Source organism: Thamnophis elegans, chromosome 8, assembly GCF_009769535.1.
Source record: "Thamnophis elegans isolate rThaEle1 chromosome 8, rThaEle1.pri, whole genome shotgun sequence".
Lineage (NCBI taxonomy): Eukaryota > Metazoa > Chordata > Lepidosauria > Squamata > Colubridae > Thamnophis > Thamnophis elegans.
The window spans coordinates 35,814,043-35,840,079 of record NC_045548.1 but is presented as its reverse complement, the minus strand read 5'-3'; the positions used below and the strand labels follow the sequence as shown (position 1 = coordinate 35,840,079).

General features: G+C 38.3%; 1 protein-coding gene across 2 annotated transcripts in view; it reads right to left on the bottom strand.

Moving 5' to 3' along the window:
- Positions 1-26,037, bottom strand: part of DTNA (dystrobrevin alpha) — a 154,785-nt gene that overhangs the window by 79,563 nt on the left and 49,185 nt on the right. For both annotated transcript variants that reach the window (XM_032223035.1, XM_032223036.1), the window contains exons 3-6: positions 23,047-23,127; positions 7,386-7,599; positions 3,213-3,298; positions 932-1,086 (exon numbers count right to left, since the gene is read on the bottom strand). In XM_032223035.1, coding sequence (XP_032078926.1) covers positions 932-1,086; positions 3,213-3,298; positions 7,386-7,599; positions 23,047-23,127 — 536 coding nt within the window. The remainder of the gene's footprint in view (positions 1-931; positions 1,087-3,212; positions 3,299-7,385; positions 7,600-23,046; positions 23,128-26,037) is intronic.

Here is a 26,037-nt window from a genome sequence, read left to right as displayed (position 1 = left end):
TCTGGATGGTCTCTTGTGACAAGCCAAAGGACAGAGAATGGAAGTAGTGATCTTCCTCCCATATTTTTGGGCATACCGGGGGGTTGTAACTCTACATAGATACCTTTCACCCTGGCACAGCTGATAAAGAGTCGAACTCTGTGGCTTAGTGGTTAACACATCTGCCTAAGATGCAAGACAGCACAGGTTCTAATCCCAGTAAGGGTATGGCTAGCTGATGAGAGCTAAATAGCTTGAAATAGATCTATACTAGTCTCCCTTTATTTATTTATCAGCACAAATACAACATATATATATATATATATATATATATATATATATATATATATATATATATATATATATATATATATATATATATATATATATATATATATTAGTGTATTTTAAGATGTAAGAGTTAGAGAAACAGTTTTACTGAGTAGTTTTGAATCTTCTCTGATGGCCACAATATTAGCTATCTCTATAGAGATAATACTTTCACATTTCAGAATATGGTATCATATCAGAAGTTTCATTTCACCAACAATATTTTTCTGAGAATAATATGAGATGTCAAATAATTTGGTTGCAAATTCTAGATCTGCTTAAGGCAAGAAGAAAAAAGGTGGAAAGAATTAATGGATAGGGAGCTCATTTTTGTTATACAATTATTCATGTACATATGTTTTTCTCTCCGGCAGGAGAAAAGATAAACAACTTGTTCTGCAGCTTTCATCAAATTCATAACATCTCACAGTTCCATTTTAGGATATTTTATTTTATAAAACCATACCTCTATGAAATTTTATTACAGTACCATTCTGGAATGCAAGTGCAAAAAAAATAAATAGATCCTATTTAAAATGAAATAAAATATAATTGGATTTTGTCAATGTATGCCAGGATGAATATGATGAAAAGCAAGAAATGATGAATAACATTTATTTACCTGTTGAGAAAAACAAGACTTTGCAGATTGTTCTGTATAACCAAAAGAAGGACCTTCAAAGACTGCAGTGGGCAGTTTAAGAACTTCTCGCAAAAACATGTCATATTTTCCATACACCATTATCCCACTAGTGTCTGAAATCATTGAGAATATATCTGATGGGAAAAAAGTGGAAACTTTGAAACAAAAAGCTATGGATTACAGATCTAAATTCTTTAAACTGAACTGCAAGCATATGCTACACAGTGGTGACTTACATCGTCAGTATGTAGCACCACATTGCCATACTGTGGTAAATCACATAGAACTATAAATCACTTCCAGAGATTACCTCAATGCAAGTATAGAACTATCTTTATTAGGAACAATTAAAAGTACTAGGCAAATAGTCTTCAGGTTCAAAGTTTAAATAATATATTCATTTATTATTAATAAATTATTGTTAATTACAAATAACAATGAACAAAAAGCATTGTTTATGCTCTGAGCATAGTGAAGCTCCACAAATATAAATATCTTTTATTATTTCTAAAAGATGGAGGCAGCCAATATTTATTTTCCCCCAAAAGTGATAGAATGAAAAATGTTACTAAAATGGGGGGGGGGGAGCATACTTTTAAATAAATATGCATAAAATGATTATAAATCTATTTTCCACTTAATATCTAATGTTTAATTACTTTCTTGTATAATTCAAGATGGATTCATAGGGCAAGCAGTATAGAAATATATTCATAAAGAAATGGCTAATATAACTAAATCAGAATACCACTTTCAACATTTTCTCCCTAAGATCCTGCTTGAAGATGTATTCAGAGAAAGTCAGAACCTTTTGGGGGGGGGGATGTGAGTGTCAGTTATTTTAGTAGTTGTTCAGTTTTATTTTTGTTTCTCATAATGTAGCAGCATGTGACTATAGTTTTGGTCTCAATGTCTTCTGAAAGTATTATTATTAAATGCATTTTTCATTTGGTGGCTCAGTAGCTAAGATGCTGAGCTTGTCAGTCAAAAGGTCTGCAGTTTGGTGGTTCGAATCCCTAGTGCTGCGTAACGGGGTGAGCTCCCATTACTTGTCCCAGCTTCTGCTAAACTAGCAGTTCGAAAGCATGTAAAAAATGCAAGTAAAAAAATAGGGACCACCTTTGGTGGGAAGGTAACTGCATTCTTGTGCCTTCGGCATTTAGTCATGCCGGCCACATGACCACGAAGAAGTCTTCGGACAGCTCTGGCTCTTCGGCTTTGAAACAGAGGTGAGCACCACCCCTTAGAGTCGGGAACGACTAGCACATATGTGTGAGGGGAACCTTTACCTTTATTCCTTGCTTTGCTGAATGATAATATTCTTTAGTTACTAGAATGATAGCAGTAAATCAGAAGATGGCTGTTTGTAGACTGATAAACATAGAAACATAGAAAACTAATGGCAAAAAAGACCTAGTGGTCTATCTAATTTGCCTTTGAGTTTTTTGTTTGTTTGTTTATTTGTCAATAATCATGTGCTTATCCCAATCGTGTTTAAACTGACTCACTACGCCTGCTGGATATATTCTGAATTTCTTCATCTGGTCAGAGCAAATAAAGTGCTGTTAAATGTAGAATTAATGACTAAGTAGATAGATGACTGGTTATATATGTTTCATATTAGAGAACTGTTTTATATAGGATGATGCTATATCATACATTAAATTATACTTGTGTACTCTGTTTCTGAATATAGTACTGAATGTATTTAAAACCAGTATTTTAATTGGAACTGCAACCCAATTAAGTAAATTTGATTAACCTAATAATCAAATTGGCCTATTTTTCAAAGGTGTTGCTGATTGCTTTTCTTTTTGCTTTTGAACTCAGAGAAAAATAAATCCTGTATAACAGCAGTCCACAATCTTTCTAGTTCCATGGACTGGCAGAGGGCAAGGGCGGAGTTTCGCATGTGCAGCCTAATCCCACGCATGTGCAAATGGAGCTTTGCATGCTTGCCTAAAGCTTGTGAGGTCCAGTATTTTCACATTTTTTAATATTATAAAAACTAGTCAGGAAAATAAATGGTAAATTATGCATTTTACTGGGCATATAATTTATTTGATCAATTGCAACATAATTATTTTTTAATTCAAAACTTCTAAAAAGGCACAGACATTAGCAATGATGATAATTTTCTATGAATCTACACAAATTTGTTCAAGAATATTTTTGCTGATTTTGATTGTTATTACATTAAAAATCAAACACATATAGTTCCCTAACAAACTACTTGACTAAAATTCATAGAGAGACTTACATCTTAATTTATCCATAATCTTTCCTCCACAAAGTGTTGCCAAGGCCATTTTGACAGCAAACACAGATATTTTTCCATGTCCTTCTCTATACAGAAAATATAAAACAATCTTTGCATAGTTGTTGAGTAACAGCATAGATATCTTAGGCTTGCATTTCTTTTTTCAAATCAGAGGCTATGATTCATAATCAATTGTGAATAAACCCATTTGAAACAATTTGCCATATAAATAAAAATGGAGATTCTTGACTATCAATTCTTGATTTTCTCCATTTCTCCAGTTTCACTTTTCCACTTTATATATTTTTTGCATTAATTTGTGAATATTTCTCCAGTCTATGCAAAATTAATACATATGCAAACATTTTTCCATAATAGAATGGATTTTTATATTTTTGCTCATGTATACATTTTGTTTAATATACTGTATATGCTGTAAACTCTTTAATCAAGGTGTACAAATGACAAAACTGCAAAATATGTGGAAAGATCATTACATTTCAGTTCAATTATGGCTTTAAGAAATAAACACTGACTTAATTCCTCTTCTATCCTCGATTCTCTTTTTTTAATGTATATGATTTGCTGTGAAGTATTTTGCTGAAGTTAAGGGCCATTTTCAAGTTAAACTTGAGCTTTATGATTTCAGAACTGTGAAATACACCACTGCTACTTTTCTAGGCATAGCATAGCACGACACCAACAAACAGTTAACTAATTAATTCAGTCTGGAAATTGGCATCTTCAATTTGAATCTAAACCGTAGAAGTCAAAAGTGCTTTTATGCAACACACTTTGGTGAATGAAGTAAAGACCTCACAACACTTTTATACAATATGAAAGGCTTTGGCGCTATTACCATTGATTACATTTTTTAGGACTCGGTATGTTGTACAGATCCATTTGGCTGATTTGTGTTTCAATGTATTGTGCAGCCTCCAAGGGTTTAATTCAGCAATCAGATTCTTGGAGACAAGAACATTAGCTAAATTGTGGGACATTTTATCTCTTGTTGTAATCCTTACTTGTTGTTCTAATAAAAACTTCTTGGGACCCTCAAAAGCTATGCACTTCTTTATAGAGTTAGGTTAGTTCTAATCAAAGCATTGCCCATTGTAGACTTCAGATATATTTTATAAATTCACATATAAGAAATAACTAAATAATAACTTCATTTAGTATCATTTGTTACCCTGATGACTCCATGGACATATTTATGTAGCTTCTTGGATTATATATAGAACCAGTTGGCCATTGCCTTTTTCCAGAAGTCCCCCCGCCCCAACTTCCCTATCTAGGCTGGGATCTCACAGCCAACTCCTAAGCAGGTCTGAACTGCTTATCTTTTTCAGCCTAGGGTGGTAATTACTTAATAATGCACAGCACTTTTCTTCATATGAACTTACTTGGATATTTTTGAGATGAGATGTTTGTTTTACAAGGAAAAGATTTATAGAAGGAGAAGACTCTGCTTCAGCAGCAAATTCATCTATACATTTTCCAAGGTGGACATGAGTATCTCCAATTCCACCATGCATTGATCATTGTTTTATGGCAGATATCAGATACTAAAGAGAAGCTTAAGTGTCTTGGGGAGGGATGAATTATGGAAAAGCGTAAATCCTCTATAATGCTCTAGAACAGTGATGGCGAACCTTTTTTGGCTTGCGTGCCAAAAGCAGGGGGAGAGCAGGGAGTCGTGCGCGGGGGTGCCACACCCATAATGCTATGCGCATGACCACAGCACGCATGCGTGCATGACCAGTGCTCCCCCCATTTTTGGTGGGCTTTTTTCACCCTCCCCAGACTCCAGAGGCTTTACAGGAGCTTGGGGAAGGTGAAAACACCCTCCCCTGCCCACCTGGTGGCCCTCCGGAGGCTTCAGGGAAGCTCTGTAGTGTGAAAAACCGCCCCTACAGGCAAACTGGAAGTTTGGGAATGGACTTCCGGTTTGCTCGTAGGGGCGGTTTTAGCCCCCCGGAACCTTCAGGAGGCTCTCCTGAAGGCTCCGGAGGGGGAAAAAAAGTTGTGTTCAGGAGCTCTCAGGAGGCTTCCCTGAAGGTTCCAGAGGGCGAAAAACAACCATACGAGCAACCCGGACTTCTGGTGTGTCCGTACGGCCGTTTTTTTGTCTCCAGAGCCTTCAGGGAAGCCTCCAGAAGGCGAAAAATGGCCTCAAAAGAAGGGCGGTCAGCTGGCCAGCACACATGAATGCTGGCCAGCTGACAGGGCAAGCCTTGTGTGCCCTGACAAATGGCTCCATGTGCCATCTGTGGCACACGTCCTATAGGTTCGCCATCATGGCTCTAGAACTTTGATTTCCAGGGAAGAAATAATTTATTTTACAACACTTACTTGAGATTAAATACAATTTGGTATCAGGAAAGGATAGGTTGTGCAGTTATTCAAAGCCCCTCCCCTCAAATCTATTTAATTGGGCACTGTCTGCTTTCAGTGTGAAAGTGTTATGTGCGCATAGATGTAGATATGCTCATGTATGCTTGGGCCATATGCTGCTATATACATTGTTAGATGAAAAAAATGTTAGGACAACAATGTTACAATTGATTTGCTCCTTTGCCTTATCTTTAATTCCTTAATAAAAACTGTTACAAATTTCAAATCGTCTGTCTGGACAATTCAGACCTGCAATTTGCCCAATTAAATAAATTGCTATTCCTGAGCAAACTGGAAGCCCTCTCACATTTTAGTTCAGTTACTCAACTAAGAAAAACCTATGTAGCATTCACTGAGCATATTCTACATACTTAATTTCAATATTCTTCTTTATTTTTAAAAAACACTGTTTCACATCTTTCTTGGTTTATTGAACAATAGAAAAATGTATATCATAATGATTTCATTTTCACGGCTATGATTGTGTGAGAATGACTTGGCAGTGAGCAACAAAGTACGTGTCCAAGTATTTGCAATTAATTGTCTTGCTGTTCTTGTTGGAATCAAAAATTCAGGGTCTGCATATATTAACAAGACCTTGCTCCTTACTGTACAGCCTTTCAAAAATCCTGAAGACCATATTTCTGCAGCCTACTGACAATTTCTCCTTGGGGAGGGGAAGGGAGATGTTTGGATGCAAACACACAGTGCCTCTGCTGCTTTTTCATGTGGAACAGTTGCTTTCCCACCAACTCAGCTGTTTCCATGGTGACTAAGCTGTACTAGTTGATCTGGCTCAGGAAAGTACACAGTACTAAACGAAAGGTCCATCAAGTGCACATTGGAGAGGACACAAGAGGGTGATAGGCAAATGGGAAGATAAATAAACTCATCAGAATGTTCTTTAATTGTGTTGATTTCCAACCAGTACATTTCCAAAATAAAATGCAGTTAAAGCAGTAATGCAGTAATAGAAAATTTGCAACTTGCACAGAATAGAACAGATGCCAGTTTGAAATTCCAGGCTATTCAGATGCTTTTAAGAATGACAGCAGCATACTGATGGATCCTATGTTCAATTACCATAATTTGCATATTCACACACACCATCTATGGGATGATATTAAGGAAATTCCATTAACATTTTTTAAAAACTGGAACTTTGCATTGTAAGGAAGTGGTAAATAGCATGGATTCCAATGCTTTTTTTCATTTATTTTTGCACAATTCACTGTAACAGCTGGGAAGAAAGTAAAATTATTCACAGTTGCAAAGGCAACTGTTGCAAAGGCATGCAGCAAAAGCATTCAATTCAAATAATAAGTCACTAGTTCATGTTATTACCACAAAATAATTATTACTCCAAAGAACATGGAGTTTTCCTATTCTGATTTATCAGTTTCAGGTCAAAATAAACATTATGTATGCATCATGAGCCTTGTTGTGAAACTATTATAGAGTATGTGTGTGAGAGAGAGAGGGGGTGGCCATTGTGAAATCAGGATCTGATAAATAATGGACTTGATAAATAACTCCCGAGTCCATTATTTTCTTTTTCAATTCACTACCAGACAGAAGTCTTTCCAACTGACTCCTGAATGTGTATTTGCCAAATTTTTGAAAAAAATGAGACTAAAGGTAATATAGAAATACACTATATAATTTTCAGTTCTGTATAAGTTCATCATTTTTTTTAAATCAGTACTTTGCTCAAGAGCTAGTGCTTTCCTACAGCAAACAGAAAAACAAGTATTCATTATTATTAATGGAACTTACGGATCAAAAGCTGCCAGCAAAAAGTTGAGCAGTAAACTGATGGATTGCTCAACATTAATCTGGTGGGTTGTTGGCATACGTTTGTTGAGTTGGTAAAAAATAGTGGAGAGCACAGCTTCGAGTCGAGCCACATTCAGCTCTATACTAGGGTCCAAGTTGTTCAAAGAGTTTTCCCGCAATGCTTCTATAACATTCCAAATGTCCACTAGGTGCACTATGTATAATTTCAAAAACAATAGTTAAGAATTGTTTAAGTATTGGACAAAAACATATTGTGATACAGAATTTTTAAATAATATTCATGTATTTACAGAAAACCATAAGAAATTCTAGTCTTTACATAGCTCCTTCATCCAAAAGTTTATTTAATAGCTCAAGAACTATGATATTTATTTTCATATAATATGTAAACTTCAGAATTCTGAGTTATATAGTGATTTTGAAATACACTGAGATGGGAGTCCTTTGGTTCTTGTACTTCTGTCTCATTCCTCTGTGGTTGGAAACTCCAATTATGCAGATTCTTTTGATCCTATCTCTTGGCTATTCCTTCTGCCTAAATTCTTCTGATCTAATGAATCTGATCTCTTGGGTTTGCTTTTTTATGATAGATTTATTGTCATATCTTTTTTGGGGGGGGGGATTTTCTGATTTCCCTCCTAGGTATCCTTAGTTCAAGACTGTTTTATACATTGTTTACTATCTGTATAATGTTTAACTGTTCTTAGACATAATCCACTGAGAGATATTCAGATTTAGTGTAACATAAATACTAGCTTTATAAACATTAGCCATAGTCAGTAATAACTGTGCATAGTAGAGCTTTTTAAATTTATGATTAGGAAGCAATTATATTATTTTTACTTTTAATTAAATGTAAATGAAATGAAATTTCAGTTTTATCTTGGCTCCTCCTATTATTTTTTGCTTCCAGGACATCATATTGTGACCTAACAGCATGTGTGAAATTTTTCCATTTGAGAGTTAAATAAGCAGATTACTGTCAACCATTAGAAATATTTAGATGATTCCACTCTATTTATTGAAGCCCATTAAGTATTTATTTAAAATGTGAAAGCAATGAAAATTCAGGAAGACCTAAAATCAATTGTCTTCTCATCACCAAGAAATAAAGCCTTCCTGACAAAATCCCCAATTTCCACAGAAAGGAACAGTGGTAGTTGGATGGAGCCAAGGGGACACTATTTTTCAGTTACAGTCCTGGCCTCAAATAGAATTAAGGCTCACTCCATCTTTTTATGATTTACAGGAGCTACTCAAGACAGCATTTCGTGGTTTATTGATGCCATCTTTGTCAAATTTTTTGATATTCCACAGGATGATGTCTACATATACAGGAATCATTTTGGTTGTTTTAATTTGGGTTAGTAATGAATTGGATTGGCAGAAATTGATAGAGAAATGTTCTCTTGCTGCATTTCTGTTCCATGGATCATATAACCCAACTATATTTTCCTTCTTACAATTTCACATTTTGAAATTACATTCTCTAATCACAAGTAACATATCTTGCTTGCATGTTCTGTTAACAACTATAACACTCCTTTTTTTCTGTATCAGTTATTGAGCATATCCTTGAACAATCATCATACTAAACTCCTGTCTGTGAAATCTAATTGACATTATTCAATTGTTGACTGTATTGTACATAAGTATTATCTTTGCTGCATCCTTCCTAACTAGGAAATCAATGTCATTTTTAAAAAATTTTCACATCATGAATAGTATGAATGAGAGTCTAATTCTAGACCAGTTGAATTCTCTGATGCCTAAGATATGGGGAATTTAACACTCTGCACTATGGATCCGGGCGACTGGCCTTCTCGTCGTCGGCATGGTTGATCCTAGTGCGTTTTCTCCCCCCCCTCCATCGCAGCTTTTTGACTCTAATAATCATCTATCACTGCCACGGATCGGCTTTTACAATTCTGGCTTGTGATCCCCGTGGCCGACTTCTGTCTCCGACTCCCACTACCACTGCCGCTACCATCCGTGATTGTTCCTGGCTTGCCTTCTTCAGACGACGCTGCCTCCCTGAACTGTTTCCATCTTTCGACTGCTCTCACCCCCTGCCACTCTGGCTGCTGCTGCTCGGCCATGGAGTTCTTTGATCTCCGTTTTTGCCAAGGGCCTTGCTTGCCATTCTGTATCTACAATTCTTGCAGAAAAGGAAAGCGGAGGACAAAGAGGATGTGGGTAGGGAATTTGCCCTCTCCCCCTTCGACCGGGATTACCCCCCACCTACTTTAAACTGTAGAACTTTGTCCCTTCTATTTGATCCAGCGGAAGAGAAGCTCCCAAGTGTAAAGACTTTTCCTCTCTTGTCCTATTACTGATTTATTATCTCCAAACTGCGCCAATCGCAATTCCCATGATTTTATGAATGAGGTGTATATGGTGTGATTGTTGATGTCTGTACCCACTTTTATTCATTCTTATTACCATTGTATTTTGTATGTTTTAAATTGACTTATGTGGGGACTGTATGGGTGAGCGGCTGTGTATGTATGAGAGGACTGGGAGTACAGCTTGGTGCCTCCTCCACTGAGTGCTATGGCAGAAGTGGTAGGGGGCCCAGGCCCACATCCCGTCCTAGAATTATTGACATAAATGACCTGCTGGAGAGAGCGGAGGCTACGGGAGGGGAAATGGGGTCTACAGATGCGGGAGTGGGCTGGAGCATTATGGTCATGACTGGGAGGGGCAAGTACGACGGGAACTTCAGGGCTAGCCATTACCGGGGAAGGAGGGTCCGCTACGTCACAGCGATCCCTCCTTCCGGCCCTGTTAGTTCCACTCCAGGACCAGATGGCGAGAGTTGCGAGGGCCCTGGTCTCAGGCTGTTGTTGCTAAATGCCAGGTCTGTGGTTCACAAAGCTCCGGGACCTAATATTAGACGAGGGGGCAGACCTGGCATGTATTACTGAAACCTGGCTGGAGTCCCCCTCACTGAAATGTGCTTAGAAGGGTTTCAGATGCTCCATCAGTCGCGACCCCAGTAAAGGGGTGGGGGAGTGGCAATCATCATCGAAAGGTCATTAGTTCCTCGTAGGATCCCTGCTCCGGAGCTTGTCGGGTGTGAGTCCCTGCTGGTGAAGTTGGACCTTGGGGGTCAGGTGGGCTTGTTGTTAACGTACCTACCTCCCAACAGCGTTGCAACAGCTCTCCCCTCGTTCCTCGAGTCAATAGCCGAGCTGGCAGTAGAGTTCCCCAGGCTTATTGTGCTGGGGGATTTCAACTCACTCAGCAGGTCACACGCTTGACCATGACAAGGGCAAGATCTTAATGCCCTTCAAAACTAGATCACGTCTCCACTGCTCCAAGAGAAATATGAGGTCAAGCGTGTGACCCGCTGAGTGAGTCGGACCCCGAATTACTTGGGTCAAGTCCATAGCTGTCATGGAAGCCATGAACTCCTGCGCCCCATCAGAGTGTTCACCAAGTGAAGGTGGGGTCGCGGCTGATGGAGCACCTGAAACCCTTCTGAGCACATTTCAGTGAGGGGGACTCCAGCCAGGTTTCAGTAAAACATGCCAGGTCTGCCCCCTCGTCTAATATTAGGTCCCGGAGCTTTGTGAACCACAGACCTGGCATTTAGCAACAACAGCCTGAGACCAGGGCCCTCGCAACTCTTGCCATCTGGTCCTGGAGTGGAACTAACAGGGCCGGAAGGAGGGATCGCTGTGACGTAGCGGACCCTCCTTCCCCGGTAATGGCTAGCCCTGAAGTTCCCGTTGTACCTGCCCCTCCCAGTCATGACCATAATGCTCCGGCCCATTCCCGCACCTGTAGACCCCATTTCCCCTCCCGTAGCCTCCACTCTCTCCAGCAGGTCATTTATGTCAATCATTCTAGGATGGGATGTGGGCCTGGGCCCCTTACCACTTCTGCAATAGCACTCAGTGGAGGAGGCACCAGGCTGTACTCCCAGTCCTCTCATACATACACAGCCGCTCACCTATACAGTCCCCACATAAGTCAATTTAAAACATACAAAATACAATGGTAATAAGAATTAATAAAAGTGGGTACAGACATCAACAATCACACCATATACACCAAATTCATAAAATCACGGGAATTGCGATTGGCGCAGTTTGGAGATAATAAATCAGTAATAGGACAAGAGAGGAAAAGTCTTTACGCTCGGGAGCTTCTCTTCCGCTGGATCAAATAGAAGGGACAAAGTTCTACAGTTTAAAGTAGGTGGGGGGTAATCCCGGTCGAAGGGGGAGAGGGCAAATTCCCTACCCACATCCTCTTTGTCCTCCGCTTTCCTTTTCTGCAAGAATTGTAGATACAGAATGGCAAGCAAGGCTCTCGGCAAAAACGGAGATCAAAGAACTCCATGGCCCAGCAGCAGCAGCCAGAGTGGCAGGGGGTGAGAGCGGTCGAAAGATGGAAACAGTTCAGGGAGGCAGCGTCGTCTGAAGAAGGCAAGCCAGGAACAATCACGGATAGTAGCGGCAGTGGTAGTGGCAGTCGGAGGCAGAAGTCGGCCACGGGGATCACAAGCCAGAATTGTAAAAGCCGATCCGTGGCAGTGATAGTTAGATGATAATTAGAGTCAAAAAGCTGTGATGGAGGGGGGGGGGAGAAAACGCACTAGGATCAACCATGGCGACGATGAGAAGGCCAGTCGCCTTGGAATACCCCATGTATTCCAAGCAGCGACTAAAGACTCTGCTGGACTGTGGAGGAGAGCGTCAGGTATTTCACCAAGTGCCGTCTGAAATCCCGTAGGGTCCATCAGGCGCCTGGGGCGGAACCACCTAATCGGTTCCCCCTCCCTACAGTGGGGGATTGGTTTCCGAAAGTCAACCTCAGTAGGAAGTGATCAGACCATGACAAGGGCAAGGTCTTAATGCCCTTCAAATCTAGATTACGTCTCCACTGCTCCGAGAGAAATACGATTTGATTTGATTTGATTTATTGCATTTCTATGCCGCCCTATTCCCAGAGCGACTCAGGGCGGCTCACAAACCAAAGTAAGGGGGTGGGAATACGAACAGGAGGAAAAACAATGGGCAAACAACTACAACAATTCTGCGACGACTGCGGGAGGTGGGGGTGGGAGGCACTGTTTTGCAGTGGTTCTCCTCCTACCTCTCGGACAGGTCGCAGTCGGTGTTGGTGGGGGGGCAGAGATCGTCCCTGAGGCCCCTAAAATATGGGGTGCCGCAGGGTTCGGTCTTATCCCCCCTACTATTTAACATATACATGAAACCGCTGGGTGAGATCATTCGGAGGCACGGGATAAAATACCATCAATATGCGGACGATACGCAATTGTATCTGTCCGCCCCGTGCCAACTCAATGAAGCGGTGGATGTGATGAACCAGGGTCTGGAGGCCGTTAGGAACTGGATGAGCGCTAACAAACTGGTACTCAACCCGGACAAGACCGAGTGGCTGTTGTGTTTCCCTCCCAACAATTTGGCTAATGTTCCATCTATCAGGCTGGGGGGTCAAATTTTATACCCCTCAGATAGGGTTCGTAACTTAGGAGTCCTCCTGGATCCACAGCTGACTCTCGATCATCACCTGTCGGCTGTGACCAGGGGGGCATTTGCCCAGGTTCGCCTGGTTCGCCAGTTACAACCCTACCTGAATCGGGAGGCTCTCACAACAGTCACTCGAGCCCTTGTGATCTCTAGGCTGGAATACTGCAATGTGCTCTACATGGGGCTGCCCCTGAAGTGCATCCGGCGACTGCAGTTAGTCCAGAATGCAGCTGCGCGAGTGATAGTGGGCGCACCGCGGTTCGCCCACGTTACACCCATCCTCCGCGAGCTGCACTGGCTACCTGTCGATCTCCGGGTGCGCTTCAGGGTACTGATGACCACCTTTAAAGCACTCCATGGTAGTGGATCTGGGTACTTGAGAGACCGCCTTCTGCCGATTACCTTCCTCCGACCGATTAGATCGCACAGACTGGGCCTCCTCCGAATTCCATCCGCCAGTCAATGTCGACTGGCGACTACACGGAGGAGAGCCTTTTCTGTTGCAGCTCCGACCCTGTGGAACAATCTCCCCGTCGAGATACGCACCCTCACCACCGTCCAGGCCTTCCGCGCAGCCCTCAAGACCTGGCTCTCCCAACAGGCCTGGGGATAAGTCCTTAATTTGCCCCACCCGAGTGTTGAATGTAGAATGCATGTTGTGTTTTTACTACTTATCTTGTTTTTATATCGTTTATTGTGTATTGTACCCCCTCCCTAATGGTTGTAAGCCCGCCCTGAGTCCCCTCAGGGAAAAGGGCGGCCTATAAATTTTAATAAAATACCTAAAAAAAAAAAATACCTAAAAAAAAACAATTAAAAAAAAAACACTCAACAACCACACAATTCGAGCGGGGGCGGGGAACTCATCAGCCCCAGGCCTGTCGGAACAATCAGGTTTTAAGGGCTTTGCGGAAAGCCTGAAGGGTGGTGAGGGTCCGAATCTCCACGGGGAGCTACGAGGTCAAGCGTGTGACCCACTGTATGAGTCGGACCCCGAATTACTTGGGTCAAGTCCATGGCTGTCATGGAAGCCATGAACTCCTGCGCCCCATCAGAGCGTTCACCGAGTGAAGGCAGGTTGAAATCCCCCAGCACAATAAGCCTGGGGAACTCAACCGCTAGCTCGGCTACTGACTCGAGGAGCACAGGGAGGGCTGTGGTAACGCTGTTGGGAGGTAGGTACGTTAGCAACAAGCCCACTTGACCCCCAAGGTCCAACTTCACCAACAGGGACTCACACCCGACAAGCTCCGGAGCAGGGATCCTACAAGGAACTAATGACCTTCGGATGATAACTGCCACTCCCCACTCCTTTACTGGTGTCATGGCTGATGGAGCACCTGAAATCCTTCTGGGCACATTTCAGTGAGGGGGACTCCTCCCTCCTGGCCCAGCCAGGTTTCAGTAATACATGCCAGGTCTGCCCCCTCGTCTAATATTAGGTCCCGGACGAGAGGAGCTTTGTGAACCACAGACCTGGCATTTAGCAACAGCAGCCTGAGACTAGGGCCCTGGCAACTCTCACCATCTGGTCCTGGAGTGGAGCTAACGGGGCCGGAAGGAGGGATCGCTGTGACGTAGTGGACCCTCCTTCCTCGGTAATGCCTAGCCCTGAAGCTCCCGTCGTACCTGCCCCTCCCAGTCATGACCGTAATGCTCTGGCCCACTTTGATGCTGACAGTAGTTTTGACAGAGTTTGAAATATGCCAAACATTTGGAATTAATCATTTTTTGAAGAACTGTAGATTTATTGAGCATCAGCTGTAGCAAAGAAATATTATTTTATGACGAAAAGACAGTGTCATGCGAGATTTATGATCTTGCACTGGTGATATATGTTTACTTTCTGCCTGTGAACTGACTATTTTTAGTGAAATGGAAACACTCACTGATCAATATTATTCTGTGTGGTCAGTGTTTAATGTTCAGTCAATCAAATCTTTATTGTGATCATGTTTAATGTTGTGTTTAAAAACTGAGCTGTTTTGTATGTGTATGCATCTGTCTGTCTTTTTTAATGTCCTTTCTGCCTTATCAGTTTTTGGTTTTATTTTTTGAAACCTTTTTTTCTTTGCTTATATATTAAAGTGAAGAAAAATATAGGAAGGAAAGTGAGATAAGAATAACAGAATATTGGCTGTGTGCTAAATAAAAGCTGGGCATGCATTTATAAATGATATATAGCTGTAATCATATTTTATATATCTATTATAGTTCTCTCAACTGCAGCAAAATCTTCAAGGACAAAACAATAAAGCAGTATACAGAAAAGTACTAGATAACCAATAGATGGCTATTTAAAATATCTTCAAATCTGTCTGTCAATAAAAAGCTGCAAAAATATTATAAAAATAAAACTATTAAAAGTATTTCAGCATGACAGGAAAAAGTAGAGGAGCTAAATGAGTATTATTTTTGCAACAGTCACTGGAAATTATTAATGTGCTAATTTATTAATTAATAACAACTTGGTGCTTTTCCTTCAAGTAACTAAGGGAATTTCCCCTCTGTTACCCACCCAACTGAGATTTGTTTAACTTTAATAATATAGCAACCTAATTTATCCTCATAATTCAGGCCAAGGGACTACTTTTTTTAGGGAATATAACTAAAGAGTACCCTTCCACTAGTGTCTGCCTGATCTGTCTGCCTGTCTGTCTGTCTGTCTGTGAGCCTCTATTATTGTTTCCTATACTGAAGTTACCCTGATGGTTTCCTTATTACAAAGAAGATTGCCAATATGATTGCAGAAAATACGACTTCAGCAACAGAGTGGTTCAATGCCAGGAATGCACTACTTGACTCTATCGTTATATCCTCAAACCTCCATAATTTTAACCATAAACTGTCTACTATTGACCTCACCTAAAAGGTCAGTAGGGGTGTGCACAAGTACACCAGTGTGCCTAACATCCCTGTCCTACTGTCCCCAGTTATTTGTACCCATTTTCTGTGTTCTTATTCATGATTATTCTTGTTATCTTGTACATGAATGGCAAACTAAATAAATAAACAAAATAAATAAATATCAACATGGAATTTTGGCTACCCAAAAGTGGTAGCCAAAAGGGGCAATAGAATCAGAATAGACCAGGAAGTTGCAAACCAGTTTTACATCCAAGCTAAACAGATATAAAGAAACAGTCTCTGTCAAAATGAATAGAATAGCTAGGCTTGCTAAGGAAATAGTGATAGTCAAAGCTATCAATGAATAGAAACAGCTTGAAATTTCATATGAAAAGAGGAGCCCTGAATCGTAGATAATAAATTTTATATCACTTCCTGAAGATGAAGTAATACAGATTCTATTTCTAATGGAGAAAGATCAATTACTAACCACTAGGTGGCAGTGGGCATATTTTAAAAAACAGCATATATTTGAATTCTTAAACATTAACCATATTAGCTTTCTAACAGATTAAACACAAATAAAGATTTCTGCTATTTCCTTAAAATAATTTATATCCATGTATCTGAATAAACACTGCAAAGATTTGGTTACACAGCTCGTGATACCATTTTTCACTCCCCTGGCTTACAAATTACAGTATGAGCTAAAAAAAACACATTTCATTGAGAAGTATGCCTAAGGCATACATTTATCCTATTTCTGTTATATGTGAGTGGGGAAATCAGTTAAAAATAAATTCACCCTTGTTGTGTGAAGTAATTTATGCTCTTGGTTATCTTTAACCCTACATTTGTAACATTAAACTGGTCTACTCTACAGGACTATAAAGATTACCAGGATTAAAATATGCAAAAGATGTATGTCCAAGGGCATCTGCAGAGTTTGAATAAAGTTAAGATGCATCAATGATTTTTGGCTGAAGTCTTGCTCCCTTTTTGCCATGAGTTGCACACAAAATAGGGCATAGCTTTGATTGAATGGACATGGCTCTCATCTTTTTTTAAAATCCCCTCTCCTTGCTGTAGATGCCTTCAGTGACAAGTTTCTTGTATTAGGCTCGGGGGAGGGGGAGAACTTTTCATTTAGACCAACAATAGAACAGATTTTTTGTTTCTTATTGCTCCCTAGTTATGTGCTAGTCCTAAGCAAAGGTTGTTGATTGGCATCTGAGCCCCGAGCCTGTTTTGAATACTATGTTCAGTTCTGGGCACCAATCTTTAAGGATTCAAAGTTGTTGGGAGAGGTTCAGAAAAGGGATACGAAGATAAATCAGGGACCAGAAACCAAGGTCTATGAAGGGACACTGAATAAGCTGGATATTCCTTGAAGAAAGACTGAAGGGTTGGATATGATGACATGTAGGAGACCAAGAATGAGTTTACCTCATTCTAGATTGCAGAACATGGAACAGATTTAATAAGAGTGATTCCTATTGAATATTAGAAATAACAGAAGTTTCTCAATGATCTAAGTAATAACAATATATATTTTATTGGTTGGCTTTACACAGATGTTAAAATTGCTTTATGTGTGGTATGTTTTAACTTGTTACTCCTGCACTAAGCAGGGGTTGGGTTCAATGAGTAAATGGCTTTTCCAGCTCTATGATTATGTCCCTCTTAATACAAAAATACATTGTAAGGAATACATGATTTGTGGAAACAATACAGGACATTATCAACAACTCATCACCATAATTTCTCTCTCTCTCTCTCTCTCTCCCCCCCCCCCTTATTGCAGGAACTAATACGTGCAACTAATACATTGATAGCTTTTTCAGAAGTGGTTTGTTATTGCCTTATTACTAGGTTAAAAGAGAGTGAGAGTGGCCCAAACTCACTAATCTGATTTTTGTGCCCAAGGTAGAACTAGTATTCATGTTTCTCTACCTCTAATCCAGCATCTTAACCACTAAATTTGCTCTCTTAATAAATGTAGCCAATCTATATTAAGACCTATACTAGCTTAAAAGATAGAAGAATGGAATGGAATAATAGAATAGAATAGAATAGAACAGAATAACTTTATTGTCACTTTGAATGTACACTAATTTGCATACATTAAAATGAATTTTGTTGCATATTGAATTATATGATGCAATTGAATTATATGATGGAAATAATCTTCCTTACCAAGAATCTTTTATTCCCACTTTTGTAATAATCTGCCTGTTTCTATAGTGAAAGTTCAATTCTTTGAAAAGTTATATTTGCTACCTGTTTATTTACATCTTTGTTATGTTTCTATAGGTAATTTGAAATGAAATTATAATATAGCCATAAAGCTTGACTCTACTATTTTGTATTCGGTTACCCTCATTATAGTTGCTAAATGCTTTATGACAACAGCTTGAAAATAACTAGTGGGACAACCTATCTTTGTTTATATATGGCCTAAGCTGACCTAATGCAACTGGAACTGATGAGCAAATGTGATTTGTAGCTGGAAAATTCAAACAGAACTGTTCAGTTACTAAATTTGAAATGATTGCCTACAGCTAGTCCAAGATAAAATAAAAGGTTAATTAGTTAGAGCTACCAGATGTCGGCTCCTGGATAATAGCAATAGCAATAGCAGTTAGACTTATATACCGCTTCATAGGGCTTTCAGCCCTCTCTAAGCGGTTTACAGAGTCAGCATATCACCCCCCACAGTCTGGGTCCTCATTTCACCCACCTCGGAAGGCTGGAAGGCTGAATCAACCTTGAGCCGGTGAGATTAGAACCGCTGAACTGCAGATAACAGTCAGCTGAAGTGGCCTGCACCCTAACCACTGCGGCCACCTCGGCTCAAAAATAAAGAGCTTTGCTGGATTTTTCCAACTCAGTTCTAGAAGCTTAAGTTAGTTGTTGGAGAATAATTGATTGTTGACTGGAGGGGCACTCGAAGGAATAGCATTTCAGTACAAAGTCAGAGAAGCCAGCTAGGAGAAGGCAGATCATGTTTTCAAGCAGGTAAAAGAAGAGGATTCAAACAGTGGAACAACCAAAAGGTGAACTTTCACAAGTAGTGCTAGAAATATTTGAATCATACAAGAAACCAAAAAGGGACATTCAGCCCAAAAGATACATCTGTACAGCAGATATTCCTGGCTGCGAGTCTCTAAAGTAAAGAGGAGGTAAATCTGCTCTGAAAGGGAAACCAGTTTAATCAAAATCCCTATTTATTCCAATGAGACCAAACAATCAGCTGTGTTTGTACCAGTATAGAGGATTTGTTCTGTGGGATATTTGAGATCTTCTTACATCCTCTTTAAATCCAAGCACCAATGCTTTTAAAAAGAAAGATATGAAGAATAGCTATAATACCTCTTTCTTCCCTTTTAAGTGGATTTAAGACTTTTAAAAATCAGTTAAGTATAAAAGCAAACACTGTTAGGTCTGGGTTACCAGAGCTTTTAAAATTCAAATAGTACCACATCCTTTAGGTCTGTAGTTAAATTCCTTTAAGTAAGTCATGTTTTCTCTGCTTCTATTTTATGCATTGAATAATACTAAAATTCGTTCTTAGGGCTATATTAATACCTCAGCAAAATTAAATGTTGCATCGTCATATATTCAGGATGAATGATGGTAGCCAACTACAGAAAGAGGAACCACTTAAATTAACAAAAATATCTTATCAATGAATACAGTATTAATATAAATTAGAAACAATGAAATGAGAAGGAATTTAAAACATCACATGCATCCTGACATTTATGTATTTACAATCCACAGGAGCATAGCAGGAACTTGATTGAGTAGAAATGCACATAGATGGCTTTTTATTTGCAATCTAGTTTGCTCTTAGAGGTTCTGAAAATGAATGGCAAATGTTTTCCAGGAATCAAAGAATACATTAGATCAATGTGTTTTTTCAATCCTGGCTACTTTAAGATGTGTGGAATTCAATTCCCATGCCTGTCACTGTGATTAACCACAAATGTAATGAGGAAAGCAAAGAAGAACTAAGACAGGCCATGGAAGTGAACAGGTTTTTTTGATAGTCAGCAAAACACTGTTCTATTTCCCATAAAAATCATGATATTGTTCTAGAGGTAAAGCAAAAAAACAAAACAAAAACCCTTTTCTTAAAAATGTGAAGAGTAAAGGAACACAATTAACTCCAAGATTCCAAATTAAACACGTTCAAGGATATGAACACTTGATTTGGTTGCTTTAATTAAAGAATAATCAGCTTGATCTTGTATTTAAAGTTTCTGACCATCAACTGTTTGTTCTCATACCAGGAAATCAGCTACCTTTGCTCTTTCTATAGTTGTCACTATAGAATAATCACATAGCAAACTGAGTAAAATTCAGCAAGTCTGGCGGGCGGTAGCTCTACAGCTGTGTAATAATACTTTTTTTGAATAATTTTAATTATGGTATGTGGCTACACTGTGACTCAGTGGTTATAGACCAGTGTAAAAAAATGGCACATTTTAGCTTACTAAAAGCTTTTTAGAATAAATGATTTTAAAAAAATTGTACTATGAGCCTATAAAGCATTTTAGACTAAAGAAAACTGTACAGTAGTTTTGGAATTCCAATTTTTAAAAACATATTTAAAGACATAAAGGCCCAAAATTCATGTTGGTATTATCTGTAGATTTAACTTGGGGACAGCTGCTCACCATTTTCATCATATACTCAATTTCTATAAAATATTTCTATATTTTGTGTGTGGCATCTGTTTTCCTTTCTTGCCCTTTCCAGAAAAACATGCACTGTCCATTTTGAATTTTGCAGGAAACATCCTTAATTTATCAAGTCTTTATAGGGAGTCCTCAACTCATGACCACAACTGAGCCCAAAATTTCTGTTTCTAAGTGAGATATTTGTTAAGTGAGTTTTACCCCATTTTAAAACCTTTCTTGCCACAGTTGTTAAGCACATCACCCCGGGATAACGCAACCATCGTAAGTATGAATCAGGTACCAGGCATCTGAATCATGTGACTACGAAGATGCTGCAACAGCCGTAACTGTAAAAATCGTCGTGTCACTTTTATCAGTGCCGTTGTAACTTTGACCGGTCACTAAATGAACTGTTGTAAGTTGTACCTATACTTATAGATCCTCTACAAATTTATATAAAAATCTTTGTTATTGGCAATTGGATGATTTGTTCATAGCTGTAGATCTGTAACTTATACATTATTTCTCTGAGAACATTTCATAGTCTAAAGATGAGCCAGTCTAAAATATAAAGGGGAGAAAGCAACAGAGAAAGGGAGAGGAGTGATGGGAGAAAAAGATAAAGTTAAAAGCCTGGAGAAAAGTGTTATTCACAAATACTGATATTTGGTTTATTAAAGAGTTGGCTGAATGACTTTGTGAGTTTTGAAGAAGATACATATGTGAGTGTGAAAAAATGAGATAGCACAATGCCTATGTTCAAGGAGAGAATAGCAGCAGTGAAAGCTGAGAATGAGTCATGTCGGAAAGTAAAAGGCTTTTAAGTAGTCAAGAGTGGTGAAGCGAAGGCTACAGCCAAGGATATAATGAAAATTGAAAGTCAACATTTAGTGTAAGTCAAGGGTACAAAAAACACTTTCATTATTAATGACATATCTGCTATTACTTTCCTTGGAACTGTTCACACGGATATGTACTCTTATACCATGATGTAGGCAATGCTGATGGGCTTTCCTATGCCTTCATCTTTACAAGATTCTGACTGAACATGATTCCTGCTTTGAACCATAGGGCCAATTTTCAAAGTGTTTGAAATGGGCTCTGGTACTCATAAAAATGAGGCCCAAGAGCAATATAATGCCCAGGGATCACAGGTTGCCTACTCTACTTCTAGTTAGACCCACAGTTGAATCAATACAGGACAGTACTTGTTTATTTGTGCTGAATATGGAAGAAGGAAGCACGATGGTGGAAACAATATCAGAGATGGCAAAGGAATATGGGACACATAGAAGGATTAGACAAGATTAGTATAGTAGAAGAGAAGAAGGAAAGCAATGGTAAAGGTCAAGAAGGAAATTAAAGGCAAAGTTGGAAGACGACTGGGATGTATTAAAACAAGTTTAATATTGCTACTGAAAGAGACAAGATCCTTAGGCAGACATTAGAACAAAGGAGAAGGGATGTCATAGTATTAGTTACACTTCTATTTATTTGATTAAGAGGGTAGAGCTTTAAATGCGTGGGCTCTTCATGGGCCACATACAAATTTAGTTCTATTTTTGTCATCCCATCAATTTTAAGCAATATGAGTCTTCCCTATATTATATTCTGGTTTCCAAATTTATAGGAAATCAACAACCAGTTGTCTTTACCAGCCATCCAATGGGAAATGCAAATGGGGATTCATTGCTGTTCTAAAGGCCATATTATTTTTGCAAGCAAGGATTGCATGCAACACAAATTGCCCATGCTTGGTGAAAACCAATATATGACATTCTACCAACACAAATGGAGAGACACTGAGCAGATTCTACATGTATTAGTTCTCGTGAACAGAAAAGGCTTCATTTCTTCTGTTTTTAAATACCCATTAAACTATGAAAGCTGCATATCTCTTATTTAGTGACTCAGTCAGAAAAATAATCATTGAATCCAAATTTCTACAGAGTAATAGTAAACAATGAGGGACCCACCTGGGAAGCAGAAAGAACTTCTGCTACCCACATAAAATCCCATATATATCTTTGAAATGCTGTTGAATGCTACAGTATTTGATTCCTATAGCATGGAAAATGCTAATAGATGTTGTCAAATATTTGTATAGTGCTGAACATTTGAAAGCATATCACATTCCCAGAAACAGCTTATATAATTCATTCTTTATAAGTAAAAACATGCTAATTTGTTTACCATTCCAACAGTGAAATTTTTAAAGGCAAAAATTAATATGATATTATTGCAGGTGTTTAAAAGTTAAGTTACACCAAGGTGTAAAAGATAATACCCAATAAAATAAACAAACAATAGTATTAAACAGCAAAATTGTGAGAGGAAAGCTGTTTGCTATAGTTTCCCTTAGAATTTTACTTCAGCAGTTTTAAATTTCTATGCTCTTAATATCTGCATCCAAACATGTAGGTTTAGATGTTTTGATGCACATATAAAGAGTTGTGAATTACTTTGTTCTTCTGAAGAGTTAGCTGTTATTATCTGCACTTTCTGAATGTTTATTAAAATTAATTCCTAACAGATATACAGCATGCACAATTTCACAGTAGTAGACTAGTGAAGGTAATACAAATTAATCAGTGATATACTTACAGTTGCATTTTTTCTGCACAAATCTAAGCTTACATGCTGTTCGGTAGGTGGACAAACGGATACGATCCAGATCTTGAGCCCCTAATTATGGAAAAATATATGTGCTAAGATATATGTGTTCTGTGCCTAAATCTCACTCAACAATACTCACAAAAGGTTTCTCTAGGATATTTTAGTACCTTTTACACAGTTAATCTTGGGTAAAAGGTTTTACCAAAGGGGAAGTTTTAATTTATCACATTGAAAGCCAATGTAGTTTTATTAAATAAATATGTTGCCCAACTCCCAATATGATCAAACCACAAGCAAACAATATAAACAAATACCGAACAGCTGAGTTCTATACAGGAAAAGTTCTTCAAATTAACAGTTTAGTTCACATAAAAAGCTTTTTTGAACTGAACTCCTGGTGACTTCATAGACATTTCCTACAGGGTTTTATTTGATTGATTGATTGATTGCCATGGTCCTCATGAAGGCGGACACAGCATGGCAAGCTGAGTTTAATAAACACACACAAACATTTCAGTGAAAGTTTAATCTATTGATTATGACAGGGGAAAATTATCTTTCTGCAACCAAGGGCAACTGTTATTAATTTTTAGCAACCATGAGCTAAGACAGGGATGTGACACCATTACCCAAGTGCCAGGCTTTGGAAGACTTTTTTTTTTGTTTCTAGGTACTTGGAAAGTTATTTTTTATCAGTAATGGGCACAGAGAATGAACACACCTATTCCTTTAATTCTCTTCCTAGTATTAGCAGGAAATCATATTGTCATAATTTTGTGGTTCACTCTCCCAAAGAATTTGATAAATATTTTGGGAGTTATCAAAAAAAGGCTTCTGCTGTTAACAGTGAATGGCCCTTTCCTGATTTATGTAAACCAAGCTAGAAAAGCAGTCAGTTGTATATGTTAGCATTAAGTGTGACTCAGTATCTTTGCTTGACTGAAGCTAATACGTTATCTTTAAAAAAATATGACCTACTTACGGTCTTTGGCTAAATTTGTTTATGACATTCATTGGAGAACACAGATTGCAAGAGCACTCTTTGCCTAAGCAGTTACTATGTTCTAATTCATCCAGTCTATTTGTAACATTGGAGCAGAGGTGATCTTAATCTGGGAATCTCTGAGAAAAAGGCAGAGGGGGTGGGTGGGAACAGTACGCTGCAAGCACAAATCTGTTTTTTATTACAACTAGGCTAAGATAATTCTCCAAGGTAAAATCAAACAGTCTTATGATTCAAAGATACTGTTTACTGTTTTCAGAACATAAAAGAAATATGTTTTGGTTATGATAAAATAATGAAATTTAATTAGCAAAATGAGAGCGTTTCATCACTTAGCCCGTCAGCAAGAAGATTTTATTGAAAAGATGAGGATTGGTCTAAGTCTCTAAGACACCAGTTGGAGAAGTAATTCCTAAAGTAATTCCAATTTAGAAAGACTGAACCTTTTTTGTTGTGGTGGTTTGTCATATAACATGAAGAAATTTCTATTTATATTATTGGGGTGATCTGACAAAGCAAGAAGTCCTCAAAATGTGCCTTCATGGAAATATAAACAATTTTAGAATGCTAAATGCAAGAATAAATTTATGATTTTTATTGGTCAATACTTTAAATAAGGTAAATATCTTAAGATATATTAAGTTACAGATCTCCAAGGAAATCACGAGGTTATTCTGAAAGTTCTGAATGTGATAACATATAAAATCAAGACATCCATCAAAGACTCTGACAGCAAATATAATTTTTATAGTAAAAAAATAATTCTGTTGTGGTATTATAGCTAGAACACAGAGAAGGAATGTTGATGGTCTTTATTTAATTTCTATATTGGGAGGGCGGAAAACAGGTTTTTTTCCCCACTCTTCATTGCCACTGACAAAACTTTTACTTATTTTTTCTCTTTCATCTGCCAAATTCTCTAGACAAGTTCCTTTTATCAACTAACTGCTTCAGTGCAATCTGTGGCTGGCAAAGATTGTCCTGAACTATTCAGTGTTTCATCCTGGGAAACTGGTTTCCCAGGATTAACTCCTTTAATCACTGGTCATGTTGTCAAACACACAAAAAACCATTTCAGTGAAGCCCAGGTTTTTTTCCCCGTTTTTTTAATGTCATGTTAATGATTGAATATTACTAAGTTTGCTTTTTGCTTTTTAAAATATTTCTGGAATGTTTTAAATTTTGTTTTAGTACAGTTCTATTTAATATCTTGTCAAAGATAATACATTTATTTTTTTAAAGAATTGAGTTTTTTGATGGACTTCCATAATAATAATTCCACAAGTATTAATTGGGTTGTTAACAATGGGACTGAGTAATAGTAATACAGAGCTTGTTTGAAGGTGCAATCCATCATATTGATAAATACTAAGATGTAATTGAAGTGCATCTGTAAAAAAAGTGACATACCTTTGGATCTTTCTATATATAGGTATGTTTTATATACTGTATTATAATACTATTTTATTTGGACTTTGCTTGTGGTTGATAAGAGCAGAAGTCTAAAATGCTTAGATGGCTTTAGTTTGCTGACCAGGTGCATTGTGAAGGATCCAACTCAACTGAAGTTAAAGTATCATAATTAGGGTGCACAGCACACTGAATTTGAAGGCAAAAAGATCCTTTGGAGTGCGTGGCATTTGTTTGCATATTTCGTCTGGTATTGCATAGATGTCCTTCAATAGCACCACACGATTCCAGGAAAAGACACATTCAGGTTAAGAATTGCAGAGAGCTGCTACATGTATGATTCCTTATAGTTCAAAAACCTTTTGTTGCTTTTCAGCCTGAAGCATCGCACAGTTTTAATATTAATGTCAATGTCATACTGTTTCAATTCTACCTACAAAATAAAATGCCAAACAACATTTGTATTCTGGCAAACTTTTAAACATTTTCAAAATTAAGAAACTAAAAGTGTAATTTAAGAAACCCAGAAAAACATCAGTGCGTTGCTTGGGATTGAACAATCCAGA